The sequence below is a fragment of the Cuculus canorus genome, chromosome 25, assembly GCF_017976375.1.
Source record: "Cuculus canorus isolate bCucCan1 chromosome 25, bCucCan1.pri, whole genome shotgun sequence".
NCBI lineage: Eukaryota > Metazoa > Chordata > Aves > Cuculiformes > Cuculidae > Cuculus > Cuculus canorus.
Window position 1 is genome coordinate 6,898,641 of NC_071425.1, and position 22,450 is coordinate 6,921,090.

The 22,450-nt window shown below is 54.5% G+C and overlaps 3 protein-coding genes across 3 annotated transcripts in view; 2 read left to right on the forward strand and 1 right to left on the reverse strand.

The window, feature by feature from the left end:
- Positions 1 to 18,240, forward strand: part of MYO1D (myosin ID) — a 173,440-nt gene extending 155,200 nt beyond the window's left edge. Inside the window, exon 22 of the mRNA XM_009567284.2 lies at positions 16,188 to 18,240. Within this exon, the coding sequence (XP_009565579.1) occupies positions 16,188 to 16,344 (157 nt within the window). The 3' untranslated portion in view covers positions 16,345 to 18,240. The remainder of the gene's footprint in view (positions 1 to 16,187) is intronic.
- A 144-nt stretch (positions 18,241 to 18,384) lies between these two features.
- On the reverse strand, positions 18,385 to 21,195 carry CDK5R1 (cyclin dependent kinase 5 regulatory subunit 1). Its single transcript, XM_054088128.1, has one exon. It carries the CDS (start codon positions 21,102 to 21,104, stop codon positions 20,193 to 20,195), a length of 912 nt encoding a protein of 303 aa, XP_053944103.1. The 5' UTR covers positions 21,105 to 21,195; the 3' UTR covers positions 18,385 to 20,192.
- Positions 21,103 to 21,976, forward strand: LOC128854496 (proline-rich protein 2-like). The gene is made up of 3 exons (XM_054088056.1): positions 21,103 to 21,410; positions 21,575 to 21,660; positions 21,729 to 21,976. Exons 1-3 carry the CDS (start codon positions 21,103 to 21,105, stop codon positions 21,974 to 21,976), a joined length of 642 nt encoding a protein of 213 aa, XP_053944031.1.
- The last annotated feature ends 474 nt before the right edge of the window (positions 21,977 to 22,450 follow it).

Genomic DNA, 22,450 nt, shown 5'->3' on the forward strand with positions numbered 1-22,450 from the left:
GACTAGAAACCCAGTGTTGCTGGGAAAGTTTGGTGTCGGCGAGGTGCGTCAGTGCCTGACGTCCTGCAAACGCATGTAAACCTGTCCAAACATCACCCCTAGAACACCCTGCACCTCTCAGACCCCGCTGACAGCCCATGGCAGCCAAAAAGAAAAGTGATGGCGTCACTCTGGGATGTGGTTTCTTGTTCCTGAAGCCCCAGGCTCTGCTTGGTGGTTTTCTCCAGTAGCACCAGTCTTGGTGAGATCTGCTCCTGAGCTTCGCTCTGGTCTTCTGAGCATCCCTCATCTTTAAAATCTTTTTTGAAGCCCTGCGTCCTTGCTGTGTCTCTTCAGGCTCCTCCAAAAGGCCCTGAGTGTGCTCTGACCTCAGGAAATAAGAGGAAGTAGCAGTTGGTGAAAAAGCTGAAACCTGAATGTGATGATGGAGCAATCAAGAGCCCTGAGTCACTCTGACTTGTTGCTTACTCTTCCCCTTTCTGTCCATCATCCTTTACCTGATGAGTCTTCCCTGCCTCGTTCCGCAGGGTCTGGTACGTGTTTTAAACTGCCCTCGCTTTGGGAGACACCCGGCAGAGGGACGTGTTGGGAGGAAGCACCGTGCTGCCTGCAGCGTCCTGAACGGCTCCCACCTCGGGGGTGGAAACATCCCTGTGTTGGAGCGATCCTTCTCTTGGCCTTCAAGAGAGGTGATTTTAGCAGGAGGGCGACCTCAGTGAGGCTCCTCAGCATCAGGTTAAAAGCCTGTCAGTAATTGAAGGATGATTCAGCTTCCTCAGCTAAAATGTCACAGCGTGGATGCTGGGGGAGGAGGAGCCGGTTCGCAACCGGCGATAACCGTGATAACTGTTCACCCCACCCCTTGCTGCTCCCCTGGGGTAAAAGTGTATAGGTTAGCGTTTGGGAGCAAGCTGGGACTGGATAGCCCTGAATCACCGAAGAAAACACTGGTTGCCCATGAAATGGTGACCTTTTGTCGGGCTCTGTGTGATGAAAAACCCGCTTCACACAGGGAGGGGGAACAGGAACGTTGCTTCTCCCTGGGAGAAGCGCTGCGGCAAAGCACAGCGCCATAACACCCCTTTCTTATAGCGTTTTTTTCTCTTCCCTTGGAGCTTGAGCTAATTTCTCTCTTTTTCTATTAGAAAAGGAGAAAAATCTAGGTTTTCAGATCAGATCTGGAAACAGCGAGGCAGGACAAGCCCGGCTGTTCCAGGTCAGAGGAGCTGAGGAGGGGAGACGTCTCCCATGCTGACAGACCAAGGTTATCCCGCCAGCCAGACGTATGTGCTCCTTGGAGTCCGATAAGTTCAGTGTGGCTACCGGACAAAGTGGTCCAGAGGACCGGGAAGCCACTGGCATTTTAACATGATGTCACCTCGTCCTGCATAAAGTAGGTCACGGTGACACCGTGCCTGAAAGCCCTCTGCGCCAGAGCTGCTGCAGCAGTGCTCGGCAGGACCGTCCCCAGGGAACCTCTGAAATACCCTCAGAAAAGGGGATTCATGCAGAATGAGCTCATGCAGGGGTTATCCGGGGTGCTCGGAGCAGCGAGCAGAGGAGGCAGTGAAGGAACCCATCTCTGGTCGCTCTGCATCAGCCCCTGGTTGGCTGGCAGAAATGAAGCATCAGATGGGATGATGAATATCCAGGTTGCTATAGTGACCGGGAGCCATCGTGCTAAAAGCAGGCGTTCTCCAGCACCCCCTCCCCGCACACACGAGCTGCCACACGCCGTTCAAAGGCAGCCGCTGAGTTATGCCCGTGCTGAAGCTGCGGTGCCGAGCGACTGCACCTGGCAGTGGATGTTCTCCGGAATGTCAGAGCCCTCCCATTAAATTCCCAGCTTTAATGAGTCCAGTGGCGATGTGTGCAGAATAGAATGGAGCTGAGCTGTTGGCCTGCGCAGCAGCTCGCTGTTTCACAGGCGACAGGGCGGGAGCACGGCCAGGACGGCTGGGGACAATGACAGCCAGGTCCTCTGCATGGCCACCCTGCCGAGGCCTTATTGAACCGAAGCTTTCAGAGCCGTGAGTGGGATGCCACAATGCAACCCTGCTTCCTGGCCCCTGCACGTGAGGACAGCCCTTGTGCCATTGGCCTCGTGGCCGTCAGCCCCTGGATCCACTCGTTTCCCGCAGCTCCAGTGCTGGCCAAAGCCGAGCTTGTAGCGGCGCCAGAGCAAATTCCCCTCCCACAGAACTGTGCCGCCTGCCCAGCAGCTTCACTCTCAATGGTCAATCCCAAAGAATGATCAAAAAAAATAATGAAAGGAGAAGAGAACTTGAAAAGCATGCCCAGTTTTGGTTTGCTGATGGTAATTTTAGGGGATCTCTATGAAGATCAGTGGCAGCTTCCCACGTTTTGTGACACTGGACTTTTGCCAAGCTCTGAAAACCAAAGAATCACAGGATGGTTTGGGTTGGAAGGGAACTCAAGACCCATCCAGTCCCATCCCCTGCCATGGGCAGGGACACCTCCCACTGGATCCGGTTGCTCCAAGCCCCATCCAACCTGGCCTTGAACCCCTCCAGGGATGGGGCAGCCACCACTGCTCTGGGCAACCTGGGCCAGGGCCTCCCCACCCTCACAGGAGAACATTTCTTCCTAAGATCTCTTATCTCAATCTCCCCTCTTTCAGCTCAAAACCATTTTCCTTCATCCTATCCCTGCCCTCCCTGATCCAAAGCCCCTCCGCCACTTTCCTGGAGCCCCTTTCATTGCTGGAAGCTGCTTTAAGGTCTCCCCAGAGCCTTCTCTTCTCCAGGCTGAACAACCCCAGCTCTCTCAGCCTGTCTTCATACAGGAGGTGCTCCAGCCCTCGAATCATCTCCGTGGCCTCCTCTGGAGCCGCTCTAACAGCTCCTTCCTGTGCTGAGGAATCCAGAGCTGAAATACCGTTTAATTCCCAGCCCTGCCTGTACCAATGGGGAAAGTGGAGTGCTCATCCATCAGGATGACTACAGGTTTGTCTGTGTTGAAGGGAAACGACAGGGCAACAGCAATGCTGTTTCCACCGTAACACACCTGTCAACTGCTTCAATCTCTGTTTGATAGTAGAAAATTGTTGCCCTCTTGTAAATTCGAGTGGTGCTCAGTTGGATAATCTGACACTTATTGTTCTCGCCATCAGCTCCCTCTGCCTCACGTTCTTGACAGGGGTGAATAAATACATCCCCGGTGACCAAAACGTGCAGGATTCCCTTTGAAGTCGTCCTTTTCTAAATTTCATCCTTCCTTAAACTTCAAATGTCAGGCAGCAGGGTTCCATCAGCACCTGCCAAGCAGGCTGAGAGCATCCTTCCAGGAGGGACATTGCACACATGGGCTGCGCACATCCCAACAAACGTGGGGCTGGTGGATCCAGCCCACGGGGCAATGGTGAGGAGCAGAGCTGAAAAGAGAATGTAAGGAGAAACTTTTGCTGCTCCTCAGCCTGCCCAGGGATCAAGATCTGCAAGATCCCAAACAGGAAGCCAGTCTGTGCTCATCTTCCTAAGTGGTCCTCTTTTATTTATGTGCTGGTGCATTTATGATGCAGGATTCTTGGCATACCCTCCGATGTTCTGCTCTTACTCTGTCTCCAACCAAGGACTTAGAGTCATATTTTTGGCTCAGTGGTTTCTATAAAATATGTAACGCTCCAGCGTCTTGCGGCCACGTTTGCTCCTTCTGAGGCCGCAAGCCGGATGAGAGCTGACTCTCCAAGGCTTTGCCAGGACTCAGAATAGCTGAGAAGACGCAACTCATTGGAGGCTTCAGGAGAAGCCATACTTTGTACATTGGTGCTACAGCCCAGGAAATCTCTTGGTGTCGGGAATTGGGTCATTTGGAGGAGATGGAGGCAAGCGGCACGTTCTTCAGCATCAGAAACTGCATCGGTCTGTTTATCCACAGCCCGGTAGGGTATAAAGTGACCCACAAAGCACAGCAGAGCCTCACGCGTAGGCAGGGTGAGGATGTTATGCGGGCATAGAAATCATTTCTCACCTTAAGAGGAGGCTGAGAGAAGACCTCATCGCACTTCACAGCTTCCAGACAAGGAGCGGAGGGGGAGCAGGCGCTGAGCTCTTCTCTCTGGACCCAAGGGAATGGAAGGAAGATGCTTGGGGAAGGTTAGGTTGGACATTAGGACACGGTTCTTCCCCCAGAGGGTGGTGGAGCACTGGAACAGTTCCCAGGGAAGCAGTCACGGCACCGAGCCTTGCAGAAGCCTTTGGCAAACACCCTCAGCCCCACAGTGTGAATGATAGAGTTGTCTTGTGCAGGTACAGGAGTTGGACTCAATGACCCTTGTGGGTCCCTTCCAACTCAAGACGTTCTGCAATTCTATGAGATCACTCATTTCATAATCCAGCGCCAGAACTGATTTCCCCTCCTGGCTGATGAAGAAGGTGCTGGGGCACCCCTGGATGACACTGCTCTTCTCATGTTATTGCTGAAACCTCACAGGTGTTGGAGAGGATGGAAGGGGCATGAGAGCCTTCCCTCCTGCCACCACACTCACGCAGCAGCAGATACCACAAACCCCACATCTTTCATGCCCAATTCTCCCCATCCTTTCACTTTCCCCTATGTGGCTGCTTGTCACTGGGCTCTGAATCTTCACTGTGCTGACGATGTGATGCAAAACTCACAATATTAACTGTACAGAGAGCACAAAATACACTGTATTTTGGAAAGGATTTAAATCCTACGGTATCAAACTGCCCATGGGGATGAGAACATATGGCCTTAAGTTACACCAGGGGAAGTTTAGATTGGATATCAGGAAAAATTTCTTCACTGCCAGAATGGTGAAGCTCTGGCAGAGGCTGCCCAGGGCAGTGGGGGAGTCTCCATCCCTGGAGGGGTTCAAAAAGCATCTAGATGTGCTGCTTTGGGACATAGTTTAACAGGCATGTTGGTGGTGTGTTGGTGGTTGGACTGGATGAGCTTAGAGATCTTTTCCAAGCTTACTGATTCTATGACGAGGGAGGGAGAAGGAGCAGCGTGTGGATTTTAGGGTTCCCTATGGTCCTGAGTGCTTGAGCAGGGCCTGCAGAGCTTGGGGTGCCTCCAGGCAGGGGTCTGTTCCGGCACAGCCGCAGTAGGTGGATGTGGTGCTCTCATGGGAGTGACCTTTTCCACCTCTTACTCAGGAACTTGGGTGTTGTTCACTTTGCCTGTTGAAGGAAATCAAATATTTAACGCCCTGCATGTGCCTTTTATATTTTTCTATTTGAAAGCCTCTTTGTTGATGAGATTTCCCAGGAAATGCCCGACATAACACACTTTTTGTCTGGAAAACCATTGACTGGCTTTAGTGAGTGCTTCATAAGGGATAATTGCATCAGGCATTGAATGCTGATGACACCACGGGAAGAAAAAAGACTGAGGCTTCTCCTTTTGAAGCATGTAAATGAATTCTCAGCTTCGCCAGGAGCAGAATTCGTGGAGCATCAGGCTCAGGGAGGGCTTCGCTCAACAGTGCGGCAATGAGGAGATCGGGGTAGGGTTCATCGCTGAGCTTAGGGGCCTGAAGGGCATCTCTCCACCCCATCCAATACCTTCAGCTTGGAGACAGTGGTCATGTTGGGGGCTGGGAGTCGAGAGGGTGAGCTGGCAGTCGAGCGGGTGAGTATTCACCCCAGTCTGGCTGGAGGATGGAGCTTCGATGAGCGTTTGACGCCATTCTCGAATGTTGCGTGATGTGGGATAGTTTTTCTTTCAATATGATTTCCCAGGGATGGAGGAATGGGGATGTCAGAGTGCACCACGCAGTCTGCTCGCAAAGGGATGTCTCAAAACCATGTCTTGGGGCTTTCCGACCATAAAATAGGAGCTTTGGGGTGCAGCCCCTGCGGGTGGTGAGGATGGGACCTGACCCCTCTTAACCTGCTTTTGAGCTGCCCAGCTCGTTCTTTGAAACCTGGCTCTTACCTCAAGTTCCCACTGAAGATGAACAGAGAGAGCAGAGAAGAGGAGCAGCACCTGCGCCATCGCCCTGGGATCCTCCTTTGCCCAGAACCCCCTGAACCAAACGGTTTGGCTGGAAGAGACAGAAATATTTTACAGCTCGCTGATGCTCTGCAAAGTGCTCTCTGGCTGGCGAACCTGGATGCCCGAACGCCCTGGTGACCAAAGAGACGGAGAGCGATGCGCAGCTCGCCAGCGCTGCTCGGGGACCATCTGACCGGGGGGTCAAGTAGGAATAAATGCATTTTAAGAAGGAGAGAGCCAAACATTTAATTTGCTGAGCTACACCTCAGCTAGAGAAGGAATAAACCTGGAGCAGCCACAGCATGAACAAACACTGCAGTGTTGTGGCAGCTTTGGTTCTCTTAGGAAAGTGACTTTTATGGTTCAGACATGGATAAAGAACCATCTCGGTGCCCTGGCTGGACGCCAGCAGACTGGAGTATTAATAGCTGGCTTTGCTTTTGCCTTGCTGTGTGATATTGGATATATATAATGCTTTTCACTGGGAATATATAGATATTAGCAAAGCTTATTTATCATTAAAAGGGCAAAAATAGAGTTGCTGACGCAACCCAGTAGCACAGTGCTGTAACAGTGCTGTATGGTTCCCAGCACCGTCGGTGAGCGGCTCTGTGGTTTGCACTGGTAAATAGATGTCAGCATGAGCTGCGGGGGAAAAGGACACCCAGAGAATCACAGAATGGTTGGAAAAGACCTTTGAGATCATCGAGTCCAACCATCAATCCAGCCCTGCTAAGCCCACCAGCAGACCATGTCCCCAAGGACAACATCTACTCATCTTTTAAACCCCTCCAGGGATGGGGACTCAACCTCCTCCCTGGGCTACGTCTGCCAGTGCCCAAGAACCCTTTCAGTAAAGAAATTCCTTCCAATATCCAACCTAAATCTCCTCCGGCCCATGTTGAGGCCGTTTCCCCTTGTCCTATCACTGGCCACCAAGGAGAAGAGACCAACCCCCACCTCGCTACAACCTCCTTTCGGGCAGTTGTAGAGAGCGATAATCAGTCTCCTTTTCTCCAGACTAAACAACCCAACTCCCTCAGCCACTCAAAGAGTTTGTGCTCTATACCCTTCCCCAGCTCCATTCTCTTCTCCAGCCGCTCAGTGTCGTTGAAGTAAGAGCCCAAAACTGAACCCAGGATTCGAGGTTCAGCCTCACCAGCGCTGAGAATTCTGAGCCAGAAAAGACTGAAAGCCACTTTTTAAGTGGTGTGGTTGAGTTTCCAGCGGAACGGTGTGGGTTTGCAATTTGGAGCCTCGTCCTTCTCTTGCAGATTAAGACAATGGTGTTGGTTTTGAAATCTCCAGAACAATTCTTGGTATCAAGTGTCACTTGACTGCAGATAATTTTGAAAACTCCTCTGGTGAGAAGGGACCTGCCAAACCCGTGTTTGTGGCATTAAAATGCCTGGAGGACCTGTTCTGACCTTCAGCTACAGAAATTTTCTGTCTGACTCTGACTTGAGATCTCCTTTAGAATCATAGAATACTTTGGGTTGGAAGGGACCTTAAAGATCATCCAGTTCCAACCCCTCTGTGATGGGCAGGGACATCCCACTGGATCAGGTTGCCCATCTTTATTCATCTCTGACTTCTTTAGTCTCTCCTTTCCATAGCTTTGATAAAGGTTGATGTCCAAGACGCCCTGGTATGTAACAGCTCTATGGCACCAACCGCCCCATGTGTCTAAAAAGCAAGTAACGGTTTGCAAAAACATCCTGTTTGTCTTGTGCTTTGGCTGTGCGAGACGTCAGAGAGGTTTTCGCAAGGCAGGTTTTGAAACCCCGTTGTGGTTTAGGATGTTGTCGTGTCCCCTTGGTGCACGTGTGAGGAGTGCAGCACACGGTGAATGAGCAGGACGTCACCTACGTAGGCGTGTTCAGCGCCTGCTGGGCCGGCTGCTCTCGAGTGATGGACAGAGAGGAATCATCTGCACCCAAAAATGAATCCTGGGTAATCTCCTCACCCTGGGCTTGGTACCAAAGCCATGGGATGAAGAGTGTTGCCAGCAGCAGCTTCAGGGCTGTTCTGAGAAGGGGTGGATGGAGTGGGATGTCCTTTGGTGGAGCTGACGCAGCCCAGCAGCCAGAGCGAGGAGGCGAAGAGGACGTTAAATTATCTCAGACACACAGGACGGGAAATCGTCACTTTTAACCTGTAGCTACATGAGTCAGGGTGTTTTACTGGGTGGGAAAATGCATCTTCTCTCTGTGATGGCAGGGGATCGGAGCAGGACAAGGAAGTGTGAAACATGCTGAGGAGTCGCAGGGGTGATGCTGGCAAAATCATCGAAGTCTTACTTAGGGAAATTTATGCTCTGAGTGTGTAAATCCCTTCTGGAAGTGGGACTTGGTACTTTAAAGCTGTGCACGCTTCCAGTGTTCCTGTCCCCTCGAGAGGCAGTGAGAGAGTGGAGCTGGAGGGGGCTGGACGCTGGCAGCCTGCGGGCTCTGCAAACTTACAGCAGGACGTCTCCCTCCCTGGAATGAAAAATCTACCCGAGATTATTTGCACGCGATGCCCTTCGTGTGCGGCTCCTCAGGTGTGGCGCTTGCCCAGCTCCACAAAGCAAGGATAGAATTATAGAATCATTGAGGTTAGAAGAGCTTTAAGCTCATCCAGTCTGCCCATCACCACCATCCCTACTGAACCATGTCAAAAAGCAGCACATCTAGAGGCTTTTTGAACCCCTCCAGAGATGGAGACTCCAGCCCTGCCCTGGGCAGCCTCTGACGGGGCTTCACCACTCTGTCAGGGAAGAAATTTTTCCTAATATCCAATCTAAACCTCCCCCGGCGCAACTTGAGGCCATTTCCTCTCATCCCATCATTTGTTCCTTGAGAGAAAAGCCCAACACCCACCTCACCACAACCTCCTTGTACAGGAGCTGCGCAGAGCGATGAGGTACCCCCTCAGCCTCCTCCAGGCTAAACAGCCCCAGGTCCCTCAGCCACCTCTCATAACCCCTGTTCTCCAGCCCCTTTCCCAACTCTGTTCCCTTCTCCAGACGGGCTCCAGCCCCTCAATGTCCTCCTCTTGCTGAAGGGCCCAAAACTGAACCCAGGATTCAAGGAGCAGCCTCTGCAGCGCTGAGCACAGGGGGACAATCCCCTCCCTGCTCCTGCTGGCCACCCCATGGCTGATCCAAGCCAAGATGCTGGTGGCCTTCTTGGTCTGTTCAGAGACAGCGTGGACCATGCCAGTGCTTTGTTCCTCCCGCAAAGCTGAGAGGCCACAGCTGGGATGATACAAAATGCAGATGAAGTTTGGGTGTAGGTTTTGCGCTGGTCCATGTTGGGAAACTCGATGTTCTTATTTTAGTCTCCGTTTAAGCTATGAAGGGGTTAATTTTCCCTGTGAAGCTTTGCCTTTGCGCCCAAGTGTCCCCAGTATCACCGTCCTGCAAGGTGCAAACACCATGAGTGCTCAGACGAGATAGATCCCCCCATCCCTCCGCTGCCCGTGCACATCAAACACAGAAGACACTGATCCCGTCCAAAAAATGACACCTCCTGTAACTCAGATCTGTAAATGTTTATTACCTCGGTTACACCCAATGCCATTTTCGATCCTGCTCATCTTTTCTCACCTCGGTGCCACCCAGGGTGCCAGATTCCGCTCTTCCTGCAGAACTCTGACCCACCTTGAAATCCTCAGGATTGCTGTTTGTCTCTTTGGCTGCTGTTGGGAAGCAGAGCCTTGACAGCTGCCTTTTTTTTTAGACCTCTCAAGGTTTCCTCTCTGCTTCTTACATATTTCCTTTGTGCAGAACAGAGCTGCTGCTGTTTTGGCTTCTTTTTCACAGCCTCCCTTCACCTGCAAGCCGCCTCTTTCCTTTTTCCAGGGCTGAGCCCCTCCAAGGCTGCAGTCGGTTCCCGGATGAGGCTGCAGCACCAGCTTATATAAGGTGTTACAATTTGTTCACTATTCACCATCCTGCTCCTAATGCTTCCTAACGTCTTGTTTCCAGCTGGCGGCTGGCTCGAAGCCTTACCCAGACAGTCCACAGTGATGCTGCCTTTCCAGAAAAAAAGGCCTTGATCTAAACTCCAGGAAGATATGATCATTTAACACCCCCCCCTGGAATACATCCCGTTTGGTTTATTGCTGCTGAGCCCTCATTTCACGCTGCGCTGCTTGCTTGGCCTCATTGAAATCCCTCTGGTTGGTTGTCATGAAAATCGAACACTTCCTGTGCTCGGCTTTGCCATCTTCTACCCAAATTTCGCTTCCTAAAAAGACCTCGTTTTCTGCTCCCTGACTGCTTTGGCTGCATCCGTAGGCAGCCACTCATTTAGAGACCTTGGAAATTGTATAAACTGCCCATCCCTCCCTCCCCAACCCTGGGAGCGATGGGGCTGCATCTGGAGCCCCCCGGCAGGGATCAGGCCCCGCTGCTCCTGGGTACGGCGACTTCCCGGCTCTGCGAGTGCTCCCTGATGGAGCTCACAGCTAAGAGTAAAGAATGTTTCATCACCGAGTGCCTTGACAGATTTCCAGGCCTATTTCAGCTCCTTGCAAGGCATTCCAGGTCACCTCTGTCTGCTCTGTGTGTTTAACATTTACTTAACAATGCATTTATTTAACTTTCTACTCTTAAACCCCTGTCTTCGCAGAAAATCTTCCCAATCTGTCCCCCCCCTTTCCCTTCACTGTTTTGCTTCCCACCACTTACTGGCGACGTGGATGCTTTTGTGTTCTCAGCAGCGCTGACAGATGTCTGGGGCCATTTCTGCGCCACTTGGCTTGTGTTTTCCCTGAGGTCCTCGATTAAATGCTCAGTCAAAACTCTCATATTTCATGGGCCAGTAGTCAGCTTCCACTTGGAGTCATCTCCTCTGCTGGTTTCCCTTTTGCCAGCGCTCAGCCAGGTGCCCGTCCAGCTCGCACTGTATTTCCAGTGATGCTCTCGCTCCAGGACGTGTTTCTTCCATACACGTGATGCTCGCACACTCGCTCACACCCACAGCCATCATCTATTTGCCACTAACTCCTCTAACGAGCGCGAGTCAATAGATGAGCTGTGTGATGGTTTGCAGCAGAGGAAGGAAGAGAAGTCACCCAGTCCTGCAGAGCCCACTGAGCTGTGAAATCCAAAGGGCAAAGAGGAGTCCCAGCCGGCAAACCAGCTGGGATGGGCGGCTGTGGCATCCAGGGCGTTGAGAGAGGCTGCTTCCACCCAGAAATGTTTGCAGTTGTATAAAAAATTCCATGTTTTCAGGAAACACCAACACCTTGGTGTTTGTTATAAACAGAAATCATTATCATGTAGTTTGTTATATACAGAAATTATCATGTGGTCCCCTGGCAGGACTGGAGGAACGCTCTTTTTCCCCTTTGCTCTCTTTTTTTCCCTTTACATTTTGCAGGCAGTTTCCTGCCTGGATGCTGGGGGCTGGCATTTCTTTCCTGGCAGGGCCTCAGCCAGCGCTTGCTTCTCGCTGTCTCTTCTAATGGAATCGTTGTTAAAAATAAGTAAGTTTATTCCCCAGAAGATGCCCGGCAGTAGCATCCATCATTTGGTCCTAATTCACTTGACTTCCGTCGGCGTGCAGGTTGCGCCAGGGCTTGGGGAAGAGCCAGGCCTGCCAGCAGACAGGGCTGTGCTGGTGCCTACAGGAGACCTGATGTCTGGTAGATGGTCTCCTAGATGTTTGTCCACACAGGACAGACGACAGCATCTCAGGACCCTCTTAAGGGTTTACAAAAATAGAGGCTGCTGTCTGGGACAGCTTCTCCTGCGCAGCCTGGAGTCCATCTGGTGACATCTCCAGAGGCCCCTGGTCATCCTGCTGTCACATTTGCAGGTCTCTCCTGTTGGCAGACACGGGGTGTGGGATGCAGCGAGATCAGGAGGGGTGAAAGCAAAGGATGAAAGCAGGGCTCTTCTCCAGGCAGCAAAAACTTCCCAACTTCTTGAGGATGCCGGCAGTCGTTGCCTACTGAAAGGAGTGGTGAGCTTGGGCATCGCTCTGGGTAAAAAAACAGGTCTGAACCAATGCAGGGTCCTTGAATCAAGTTGATCTTCAGGATGAAAGAAGAGACTGGCGTTTGGATTGCTGTGGCCATTTGCCGTTATAAAAGACAGATCTTGAAAGTTGGAGAATTTGGGTTTAGCTCTTAATTCCTGCACTGTTTTCTGTGACTTTGGGCATGTCCCTTAGCTGTCTGCATGGTGGCCGTGTCTTCAACTGCAGAACAGTCATAAAGAGAATCACAGAAAAGTTTGGGTTGGAAGGGACCTTAAAGATCACCCAGTTCCAACCCCCTGCCATGGGCAGGGACATCCCACTGGCTCAGGCTGCCCAAGGCCCATCCAACCTGGACTGGAACACCTCCAGGGATGGAGCAGCCACAGCTTCCCTGGGCAACCTGGGCCAGGGCCTCATCGCTCTCATCGTGAAGAAGTTCCTCCTTATGTTTAGTCTAAATCTGCCCCTCTCCAGTTTATCCCTGTTTCCCCTCATCCTATCAGCACAAGCCTTTGTAAACAGTCCCTTCCCAGCTTTCTTGTAGACCTTCCAGTATCTGGAAGGTCACTCTAAGGTCTCCTCACTAAACAGGTTCACTTCTGCCCGTAAGTCTCTAAATTACCAGATCCACCACCTCTAACACGAAAGCCAGTTGGTCCTTTCACTTGCCGCTGGGCTCTCCTTGGGGCCTTACACAGCACCAGTGGTCCCCAAAGGGCATTTTCACTCTGCGTTGCCCTTGTCTGTGAAAGACTTGACTGGACTTCCAGGATTGCTCTGGACCACCTCCATCTCAGACTCTTCCTTTGGGATCTAAATTCTGCAGGAACTTGGGGAAGCGTCTCCCCAGCTGTGCTTCTTGCTAACATTGTAGCAGGTTTGGGAGGGCTTTTAGCCTGATTTATGGGCCAACGCAGGTAGCTGTTTTCTCCCTTTCAACCAATAAACAACCCACCTTGCTCCAGGGCAGCCAGCAGCTCTCACCTCCCTTCTTTGCACCAAGCGGAATGCTGATGTGAGTGATGGACTGGAAACCAAACTGACTTTGCTTCCAACCCTTTCCTTGTTGGTGACTGACCAAGCACAGAAGTGGCGTCCAAGAGGCTCAAGGTCCCAGGGTTCAGCCTAGCGAGGAAGACCACAGAGGGGGGTTGTAATGCTGATGTGGCCTTGCAAATCCCTCTGTGGATTGCTCTTGGGAGCAAGAGCAATGGATTTCTCTTTGGATGCCATTCCAAAGCTGTCCTGCTCCCCCAGCAAAAGATTTTGAGGCTGAAACCTGTTCTCACATGAAGGAGAGGCTTACAATCAAGAGTGAATGTCACAGTGGGATCTGGAGAACGTGGTGGGGGAAGTGAAGCTCTTATTGAATGTAAATGTTAAATGGAGCAAAGAGCAGAGCGTCCTCTCTAGAGCCCACCATCCTAGGACAATGTTGCTTCACATAGACACGTTTAGTTGATTCTCCACATTCCAGAAGGAGCTGGGACCTAGAGGGTTTCACCTTCTTGCTGAAGGTCCCACAGCCACAGGGCTCAAAATACATCAAGGATCTTCTGATTTCCAGGCCTGGGTTCTGCTTGTCGTCAAAATTCAGGTTAATGACGTTTCTTTGCCCTCTTCTGGGCTGCTTTTCACTGTGCAAAAAGTTTGACTACTGACAGCAACAGACCCTCATAGAATCACAGAACGGTTTGAGTTGGAAGGGACCTCAAAGCCCATCCAGTCCCACCCTTTGCCATGGGCAGGGACACCTCCCACTGGATCCGGTTGCTCCAAGCCCCATCCAACCTGGCCTTGAACCCCTCCAGGGATGGGGCAGCCACCACTGCTCTGGGCAGCCTGGGCCAGGGCCTCCCCACCCTCACAGGAGAACATTTCTCCCTAAGATCTCATCTCAATCTCCCCTCTTTCAGCTGAAAAACATTCCCCCTTGTCCTATCCCTGCCCTCCCTGATCAGAGCCCCTCCCCAGCTTTCCTGCCTTCTTCCGTTAAAGCTGATGAGGGCTGTGGGAGAGAAGGGACATCGTTACCCTTATCCTCGTTATAGACGCTTGGTGCTAAACCTGCTCGCCGGGCACACGATGGCAGGATCTCCAAGAGGCTCCTCTGCGTGTGCGGCTCGTTCTGCTAAGACACGGTAAAAATAGCAAACTAAGCAGGGATTTGAGCCTCCACTCACTGAGTAAATAAGTATTAAATACCTGAGACAACGTGAGGGCCTCGCGTGCTGCTGCCCTGGCAGCACCCCTCCAGCCCAGCCCCGTCCTTCTTCTGGAAGCAGTGAACGTTTTAATTATTTCGAAGCAGCACAAAAATGTGGCTTATGGGCTATGACGGGACTTGGATGGCAAGAGCTTCCTTGGGTTTGGTAGCTCAGCCCAGTGCGTCCTCCTCCGTGCATTCAGAGCATTGAGGGAGGTGGTGGAGTCAATGCCACTGGGGCTTTAAAGCTCTCCATATGATGCTGAGAAATGCTGCAAGGTCAGGAATCTGAAGTGTGGGTGAGATCGCAGGAGGGATTTCATAGAATCATGGAATGGTTTGGGTTGGAAGGAACCTCAAAGCCCATCCAGTCCCACCCCCTGTGATAGGCAGGGACACCTCCCACTGGATCCGGTTGCTCCAAGCCCCATCCAACCTGGCCTGGAACACCTCCAGGGATGGGGCAGCCACCACTATGCTGTTTTCCTGTAGGCGAAGACCCTGGATCTCTCCTCCTTCCCCAGGCTGGGGGTGGCTGGGGCTGGTGGATCTGCTGCGGTCGCTTCTCCTGATTTTCTCCCTCCCTGCTGATGCAAAGGGTTTGTGGCTGGAGCTGGTGGTTCAGCTTGGCCGCCCCTCGGTTCCATCCCCAAGGGAGCAGCCGGGCACCTCTCTGCTCACAGAGAACAAGAGGGATTATTTGTGATATAGAAGAGTGGCTTTGGTGGCCTTGAGCAAAGGGGGACGTCCTTGCAGCCGCCCCTGACCCTGTCTCCAGCCAGAGCAGCGCTGGGCAGCATCTGACCGTGCTGTCTCCGCGGGCAGTGACCCCAACAGCCAGGGACAAACCACTGTGGGTGGCACAAACTCCTGATTGCTCTCCTGGGGACCAAATTTTAGCTCCAAAGCTGGGTTAAAGGGTTAAAAAGCCAGGGAACAGTTGGCAGTGACACGGTTTTGTCCTATCACTGGTGCTTTCAGCTCAGGGTGCACCGACCCCCCGAGGCTGCGTGGCTTCGCTGACTGCAGAGGCAACTGAACAATCCCAACCCGACCTGTGATTCTTTTTGATCTTTCATGCGGTATTTTTGATCTTTGTGCTCAGAACAAGGGATGTTGTTATCATGAACCTCAACAACGCCAAGTGCAAGGTCCTACACATGGGTCGGGGCAATCTTCGGTATCAGTACAGGCTGAGGGACAACGTGATTGAGAGCAGCATGTGGAGAAGGACTTTGGGTGCTGGTGGATGAGAAGCTCAACATGAGCCACAACGTGCGCTCACAGCCCAGAAACCAACTGTGTTCTGGGCTGCATCCAAAGCAGCGTGGCCAGCAGGGAGAGGGAGGGGATTCTGCCCCTCTGTTCCTCTCTTGGGAGACCTCATCTGGAGGATTGTGTCCAGTTCTGGAATCCTCAGCATGAGAAGGAGATGGAGCTGTTGGAACTGGTCCAGAGGAGGCTACAAGGATGATCCGAGGGCTGGAGCACCTTCCGTATGAGGACAGGCTGAGAGAGTTGGGGTTGTTCAGCCTGGAGAAGAGAAGGCTCTGAGGAGACCTTAGAGCAGCTTCCAGTACTGAAAGGGGCTCCAGGAAAGCTGGAGAGGGACTGTTTCCAAAGGCCTGGAGTGATAGGATGAGGGGGAGTGGCTTTAAATTGCAGGGGGGAAGATTTATATCAGACATTAGGAAGAAATTCTTCATGATGAGGACAGTGAGACCCTGGCCCAGGCTGCCCAGAGAAGTGGTGGCTGCCCCATCCCTGGAGGGGTTCAAGGCCAGGTTGGATGGGGCTTGGAGCAACCGTATCCAGTGGGAGGTGTCCCTTTCCATGGCAGAGGTGGGACTGGATGGGCTTTAAGGTCCATTCCAACCCAAACCATTCTATGGTTCTAAACACAATGTGCTCAGATTGAGGCAGGATGCATCCATCCCTCTCCCTGCCTCCCACCGAGGGCTGAGCAGTAGTGTCGAGCACATCCCATCCCTCCATCCTGACTTCTTTTTTCCTGTTTGCCTTTGCAGGGAGAAACGCGCCCTGCAAGTCAGTGTCACCAACCCGGTCCAGTGCAGTCTGCACGGGCGGAAATGCACCGTCGCTGTGGAGACCAAGATTAACCAATCCCAGCCGGATTTCACCAGGCATCGTTCCGGTTTCATCCTCTGCGTGCCGGGGAATTAGCATCCCCCCTCTGCTTGGCGCAGTGAGCCCGGAGAGAGAGCGAGAGCACAGAGGGAAGACAGACTGGGGCTTGGATCACCCTCCCCATGCCTTGGACTTGGCGAGGGGCTGAACTGGGAGATGCTCAGCTGTGACTTGGTGATGCGCCTAAAAACGAGCTCTAAAGCCAGAGGTTTAATGGACCTGAATTCAGGAGAGGGTTTCACTGCCACATGCAACAAGGGCTTAAAATAGCTGGTGACCTGTATCCACCCTACCAAACAGGCCACGATATCAGGAAAGTGCTTCTGAGTTATGCAATAAGAAAGCGATTTTAGGTACTCACACCTTTTCCCATACTGATTTCTCGAACCCTCTCCAGCATTCCTGTCTACGTCCCTTTTTTTGTTGATGTCATTTTTGCAATATTCTGCAGCCTTCACTGGAGGAACCAAAGATTCCCGGCTCAGGAAGGGAGTCTGGTCCCATGAGACCAAATCCCCGTGGAACCAGAGCCAGGTTTGGACCAGAGGGCTGCCTTGCCGCCCTGCGCTCTTCCAGCCCTGCCGGCAACGGGAGCTGGGATGGTACATGGACACACGCCTCTAGACTTGCTGCTTTCCTGCCCGGAGCTCGTTACTCTCACGGCACCTCAGGTGGAGAGAGATCCACTGCAGGAAGGGAGTGAGATTCACCGTACAGCGGTGTTATTTTTAACTCCTGCGATGCTTTTGCCTTAATTCCCCTCTCCCATGCCCTAAAACCCGATGCGTTCCCCTGTGGACCAAGTGGCCTTGCTGAAATTTTTGGTGCTCCACGTGGCTCCGTGTTGTCCCAGCGATGGGGCGAATGGCCCTGCTGCCGATGGGTTGGGCTGGAGACCACGTGGAGCTCGGGGGACCCTCGCTTTGCACTATTTTACTCTGGGCACGTCCGTCCACGCCAGGTGAGGGGCAGCAACACAAACCCAACTGCAGCCACCCAGGCTGGGCCCCTCCTGGCTGCGGGAGCTGCTCTTGGGGCTTTGGGCATCACCTCGCCTTGTCTGGTGGCCTCACGCTTCGCCTGCCCCGCGCAGATAACCTCAAGCGTGACGTTCAGGGCAGGGACGGGTGTGCCAATGGGAGCTATTTGTTTCCCTCCTGGCGGGCTGCTCCGGTGGGATTGGAGTGGAAGAGGCCCCTGGCATGGCGGGATGGCGCGTGCCGAGTCCTGGCGCTGCTGGTCAGGTCAGGATTTCCAGCCCCCGCCTTGGGGATCGCTGGTCACCAGCCCCGCGGCAAACAGGGAGCGCGTGTGTAATGGAGAGTTTTAGGAACTGGGAGGCCTGGAAGAGGCTCTTTGCCCAATGTCCTGGGAATGAAAGCCTTCCAGAGCCAGGGATGCTGGGTTGCTGCAGCGTTTGGTCCCCACCAGGGCTGGCAGGACCCAAAGGTGAGGGCATAGAGATGCTCCTGCTCTGGATTTGTGGGACCAGCTCAATCCTGGCTGTGCTCTTTGCCGAGGAGCCCCCACACCGGAGCCCTCCGGCCTCAGACCCAGCCCTGCGTCCTTGTCCCGAAGCCCTGGGACGCTCCAGCTCCTCTTTGCACCCTCCTGGGGAAGCAGCAGCAGGAAAAGCCCCGGCATCACTGTGCTTCCACTTGCACTTCTCGCTTCTCCCGTTGCCCGTCTCGCCGCCCCCGACCCCACTAAAACCCGGAGGCGAGGCAGGGGCAGGAGCTTTAATCAGCACTTTTATCGCTCTCCCTCCAGCGAAACAGTTGTATCGAATCAGGACGGATAAATGGTAGGATCGGGGAATTCCTAACACTACGAGATGGCGATATTGTATGTGAGGAAATGTGTCTTTATAAAATATATTATCTGTTCCTGCTCTGGTTTTATATATATAAATATAAATATATAAAATAGATATATTCCTGGGTTTTCCCATAAATTAACTATTTCTAAATTGAATTTCGATTTTCAGCCTGGGGCGATGATGCAATGATTTATTTTGTTTTTTTAAATCGCTGATATTTTAATGTGTAAAAGCAGAAAACCAAACCCTGCTATAATGGACCTGGCTTTGTGTTTACATCATTCTGTAATAAATTAAAAGAAAGAACATTTGTCGCATCCCAGTGCCGGTTCCCACCGCGGCAGGTCATGCCTGATGGGAAGCAGAGTGTCGGTGTCTGGGTAAGTCGTTTTGTGCCCTCTCTCGCGGGTGCGATGCTGCTCCTCGCCTCTCTCAGCATCTTAAACCCACTTAAACCCGTGGGTGCCTTAAACCCCGCTTCTGTCAAGGCAAATCCCGTTTCCCAGCGGCGCGCAGGGGGTGTCGCGTTGCAGAAACAACTCCACCACGAAGTGCTGCCGTGTAATGGATGGTCAGTGCATTTTTATTTCATCAGCACAGTACAAAAATAAATAAAAATAAGGGGAGGGGATTAAATTACAGGCACACTGAGCCCCATGACACAGCCGGTCAGGTTATAAACCACACATACTTACAAACACACTATACACATACATACAAAAATGAGACGAATATAAATTAATAACAATACCCACCGATTTGGTCAACAAAGATCTACAGAAGAGATTGCACTAAAAAAACGTACGGACACATGTGTCATAGCAGGGTCCAATGTACAGCGATGGAGCTTCAAGTGAAAAAAAAGAAAGAATAAAAATCAATGGCACGGTATTTCTCCCTCTCGGCTGCGAGTTCGGTGCCTGACGGAGCAGAACCGAAGCGGAACCGAACCAGAACACGCGGAGAACAGAAATCGGGGAAACTGGGGGTGGAAGGGCCCTGGCGTGGGGCTGCGGGGCGGTGCCGGGCTTTGTGCACGGTTTGACAGCCGTTTTCTCCTTCAGGTTTGGGGTTGGTTTTTTTTTTTTCCCTTTTGCTTATTCATTATTATTTTTTTTTTATGATTTTGCCTTTTTTTTTTTTTTTCTGAAGACACAAAAACGCTCCCGTTTGCATGCGCGATACCACTGTAAAAGCAACAATGAAAGAATAAAGAAGGGGTTGGTTCTTTTCCTTCCCCCCCAGGTCAGCGGCGTGGGGGGGTGTTCTAGAAGGACTCGTATAGCAGCATGTGGGGTCGGTCCTTGCACACCCAGGTCGATCCTTTACACGATGCTCGTGGTCAGTGCACGATGGGAATGAGACATTTCACATGGATGGCGTGGGAAGGAGCGGGATCGTCTCCCTTTCCCTTCACCCGCTCGGGGAATCCGAGTCTCTTCAAAGAAAATAAATAAAGGGATGGGGGTTCGGGGGTCCCCGGGCCCGCGGTTCTGTCCCGTTACCGGCTGCTCCACCAAGTCACGATTGGGCCCGTCCAGATGCCTCCGGTGAAGCTTTTAGCCCATTTTTTTTTTCCATTTTTTTGCCCCATTTTCCCCCTACCTGGTCCCTGGCTCGGCGATGCGGTGCCCGGGGGGGGGAGGATTTGGGGGGCTCCCCCCCGTCCGCTGGGATCGCTCCGGTTGAAAATCCCCAATACCCCCGTCCCCCTCAGACCCCGGAGGAGCCGCAGCAGCTCCCGCTTTTCCCTGCCTGGAAAAAAAAAAAGCTCGGGAAGCGGCTGAGAGTCGAGAGGGGGGAGCGGAGCGGGGCCAGGAGCATCCTCGGGCCCGGGAGCATCTCCGGAGCCGAGAAGCATCCTCGGGGCCGAGAAGCACCCCCGGAGCATCCTCGGGACCAGGAGCATCCCCGGAGCCCAGAGCATCCTCGGGGCCAGGACTGGGAGCATCCCCGGAGCCGAGAAGCATCCTCGGGGCCGAGAAGCATCCCCGGAGCCCAGAGCACCCTCGGGGCCAGGACCGGGAGCATCCTCGGGACCGGGAGCCTCCCCGGGGCCGGTCGCTCACCGGTCGAGGCCGATGAGCAGCCGTCCCTTCTCCTCGGCGCCGCTTTCCTTCTTGAGGTCGGCGAAGACCTGGGTGAAGTAGTGCGGGTCGGCGTTGACCTGCAGCATCTTGGGGCTCATGAGGTCGATGATGGAGAGGCAGCGGTCCCAGAAGGCCTCCTTACAGCTCTCCACCAGGAAGGGCTTCAGCGGGTAGGAGATCTCGTTGCCCATGTAGGAGTAGGAGAGGTACAGGCAGGTGAGCAGCACCGCCTGCAGTTCGTGGTCGCTGCCCACCTCGGCCGAGATGACGTCCCGGCAGAGCATGTAGAGGAAGACCACGTTGGCGGGGGTGATGAAGCCCTGGTCCTGCCAGCCCTGCAGCAGCAGCGAGCGGTCCACGGAGCGCAGCCAGAGCACGGGGTCGGTGGGCGAGAGGTGCTTGAGGCGGTAGCAGCGCCGGCACAGGAACTCGCCGAGGCAGCGCAGCAGCTCGCTGGTCGAAGCCTGCACCACCACGCGGCGGGGGGTGGCGGCGGCGGCGGCGGCGGCGGAGGGGGGGGGGGCGGCCGGGGGCGCCTTCTGCGCCGAGGCGAGGGCGGCGGGGGGCGGCGGCGGCGCGAAGGTGGCGAGGTTGGCGCAGGAGAGCGACTTCTTCAGGTTCTCGTTGTTGAGGTGGGTCACGTTGCTCTGGTAGCCGCCGCCGCCGCCGCCGCCGTTGGGCTGCACCTTCTTGGAGCTCTTCTTCTTGGCCGAGACGGCGGCGATGCGCTTCCAGGGCAGCACCGAGATCAGCGAGTGCCGCTTCAGGCCCTTCTCCTTGGCGTTCTTGCTGTTCTGCACCGCCGTGTAGTGCCCCACCGTGCCCGCCCCCTCCTCGAACAGCGGGGCCTTCCGGTAGCTCGGCGACAGCGACAGCACCGTGCCCATGGCGCCGGCCGCCCCCGGCGGGCCCCGCCGCCCGCCCCGGCCCCGCCGCTGCCCGCTCCTCCGCCGCCGCCGCCGCTCAGCGCAGCGCGCGCCCCGCCCCGCCCCGCGCGCTCCCGGCGGCGCAGTGCGCGCCCCCCGCCCCGCCCCGCCCCGGCACGTGCGCCCGCGCGCGGCCAATCGTGGCGAGACCCGCGGCGCTGGGACGCGCCCCCCGCCCCGCCCGCGGCCGATGGCGACACGCCCCCAGGAGCCGGGCCACGCCCTCCGCCCGCTGGCAGCCAATGGGGACACGCCTCCAGGAGCCAGGTCACGCCCCCGCCCTCCCGCGGCCAATGGGGACACTCCCCCAGGAGCCAGGCCACGCCCCTTCGCAATCTTCTGTCAAAGAGGCCGCGGCGCGCTGGGCGGGGCAACCCCCACCCCCAGGAACCAGACCACGCCCCCACTCAGACCCCGCCCTCTTTGCCCAGGCCCCGCCCCCAGCGCCGCTGGCATCCAATGGAGCCACGCCCCCACCGCCCGGGTTACGCCCCTCCGCCGCGCTCAGCTACTGAGAGTGCGTCCCACGCCCTGGCCACGCCCCCATGCGGCCCGAACGGCTTAAACCACGCCCCCACCGCCCAGCCCCGCCCCTGCAGCGCCCACAGCCAATGGAGACACGCTCCCACTACCAAGGCTACGCCCCCACAGCACAGGCCACCCCCTCTGCCCAGGCCACGCCCCCGAGCAGCCCGCAGTCAATGGGGTACGCCGTTGCTACAGAGGCCACGCCTCCTGCATCTCTACCGTCAATTAGGCCCCGCCCCATTGCCCGGGCCACTCCTCCGCAGGGCCCGCAGCAGGACACGCCCCCCGGTTCTGAATGGCTTTAGCCCCGCCCCCCTCTCTGATTGGCAGACATTTCCCCGAGTCTTTTCCCCCACCCGCTTCAGACACAGCATTTCAGCTCCTCGAGGTCGATGAGGGCAAAGCGGATGCTCAGCAGCAGGATGGAGCAGTTTGAAACCAGGGGCAGGGCTCGAACGCCAGCCTGGCCCCAATCCCGACCCACAGCCAGCCCTGAGAGCAGCTCAGGACCCAGCGGGATACGGATGCTGTGAGGACAGACCTGCCCCAGAGCCCCCACCACCCTGTACGCCCCTCGCAGTGCGTGCAACCAGCGCAGGAGCTCATTGTTGAAGGGTTCTCCCAAGTCCATCCTCCTCACAAGGGCCTTGGGAAGCTTCTCTGCACCAGAGAAGGCACCCTGCACGTCCAGCCTGAGCAGCACTGCTGCCACCAAGAGAAATCCCTTCATCCATCACTACGACACCGACACAAGCAGCACGAAACATGCCTCTGGGTGA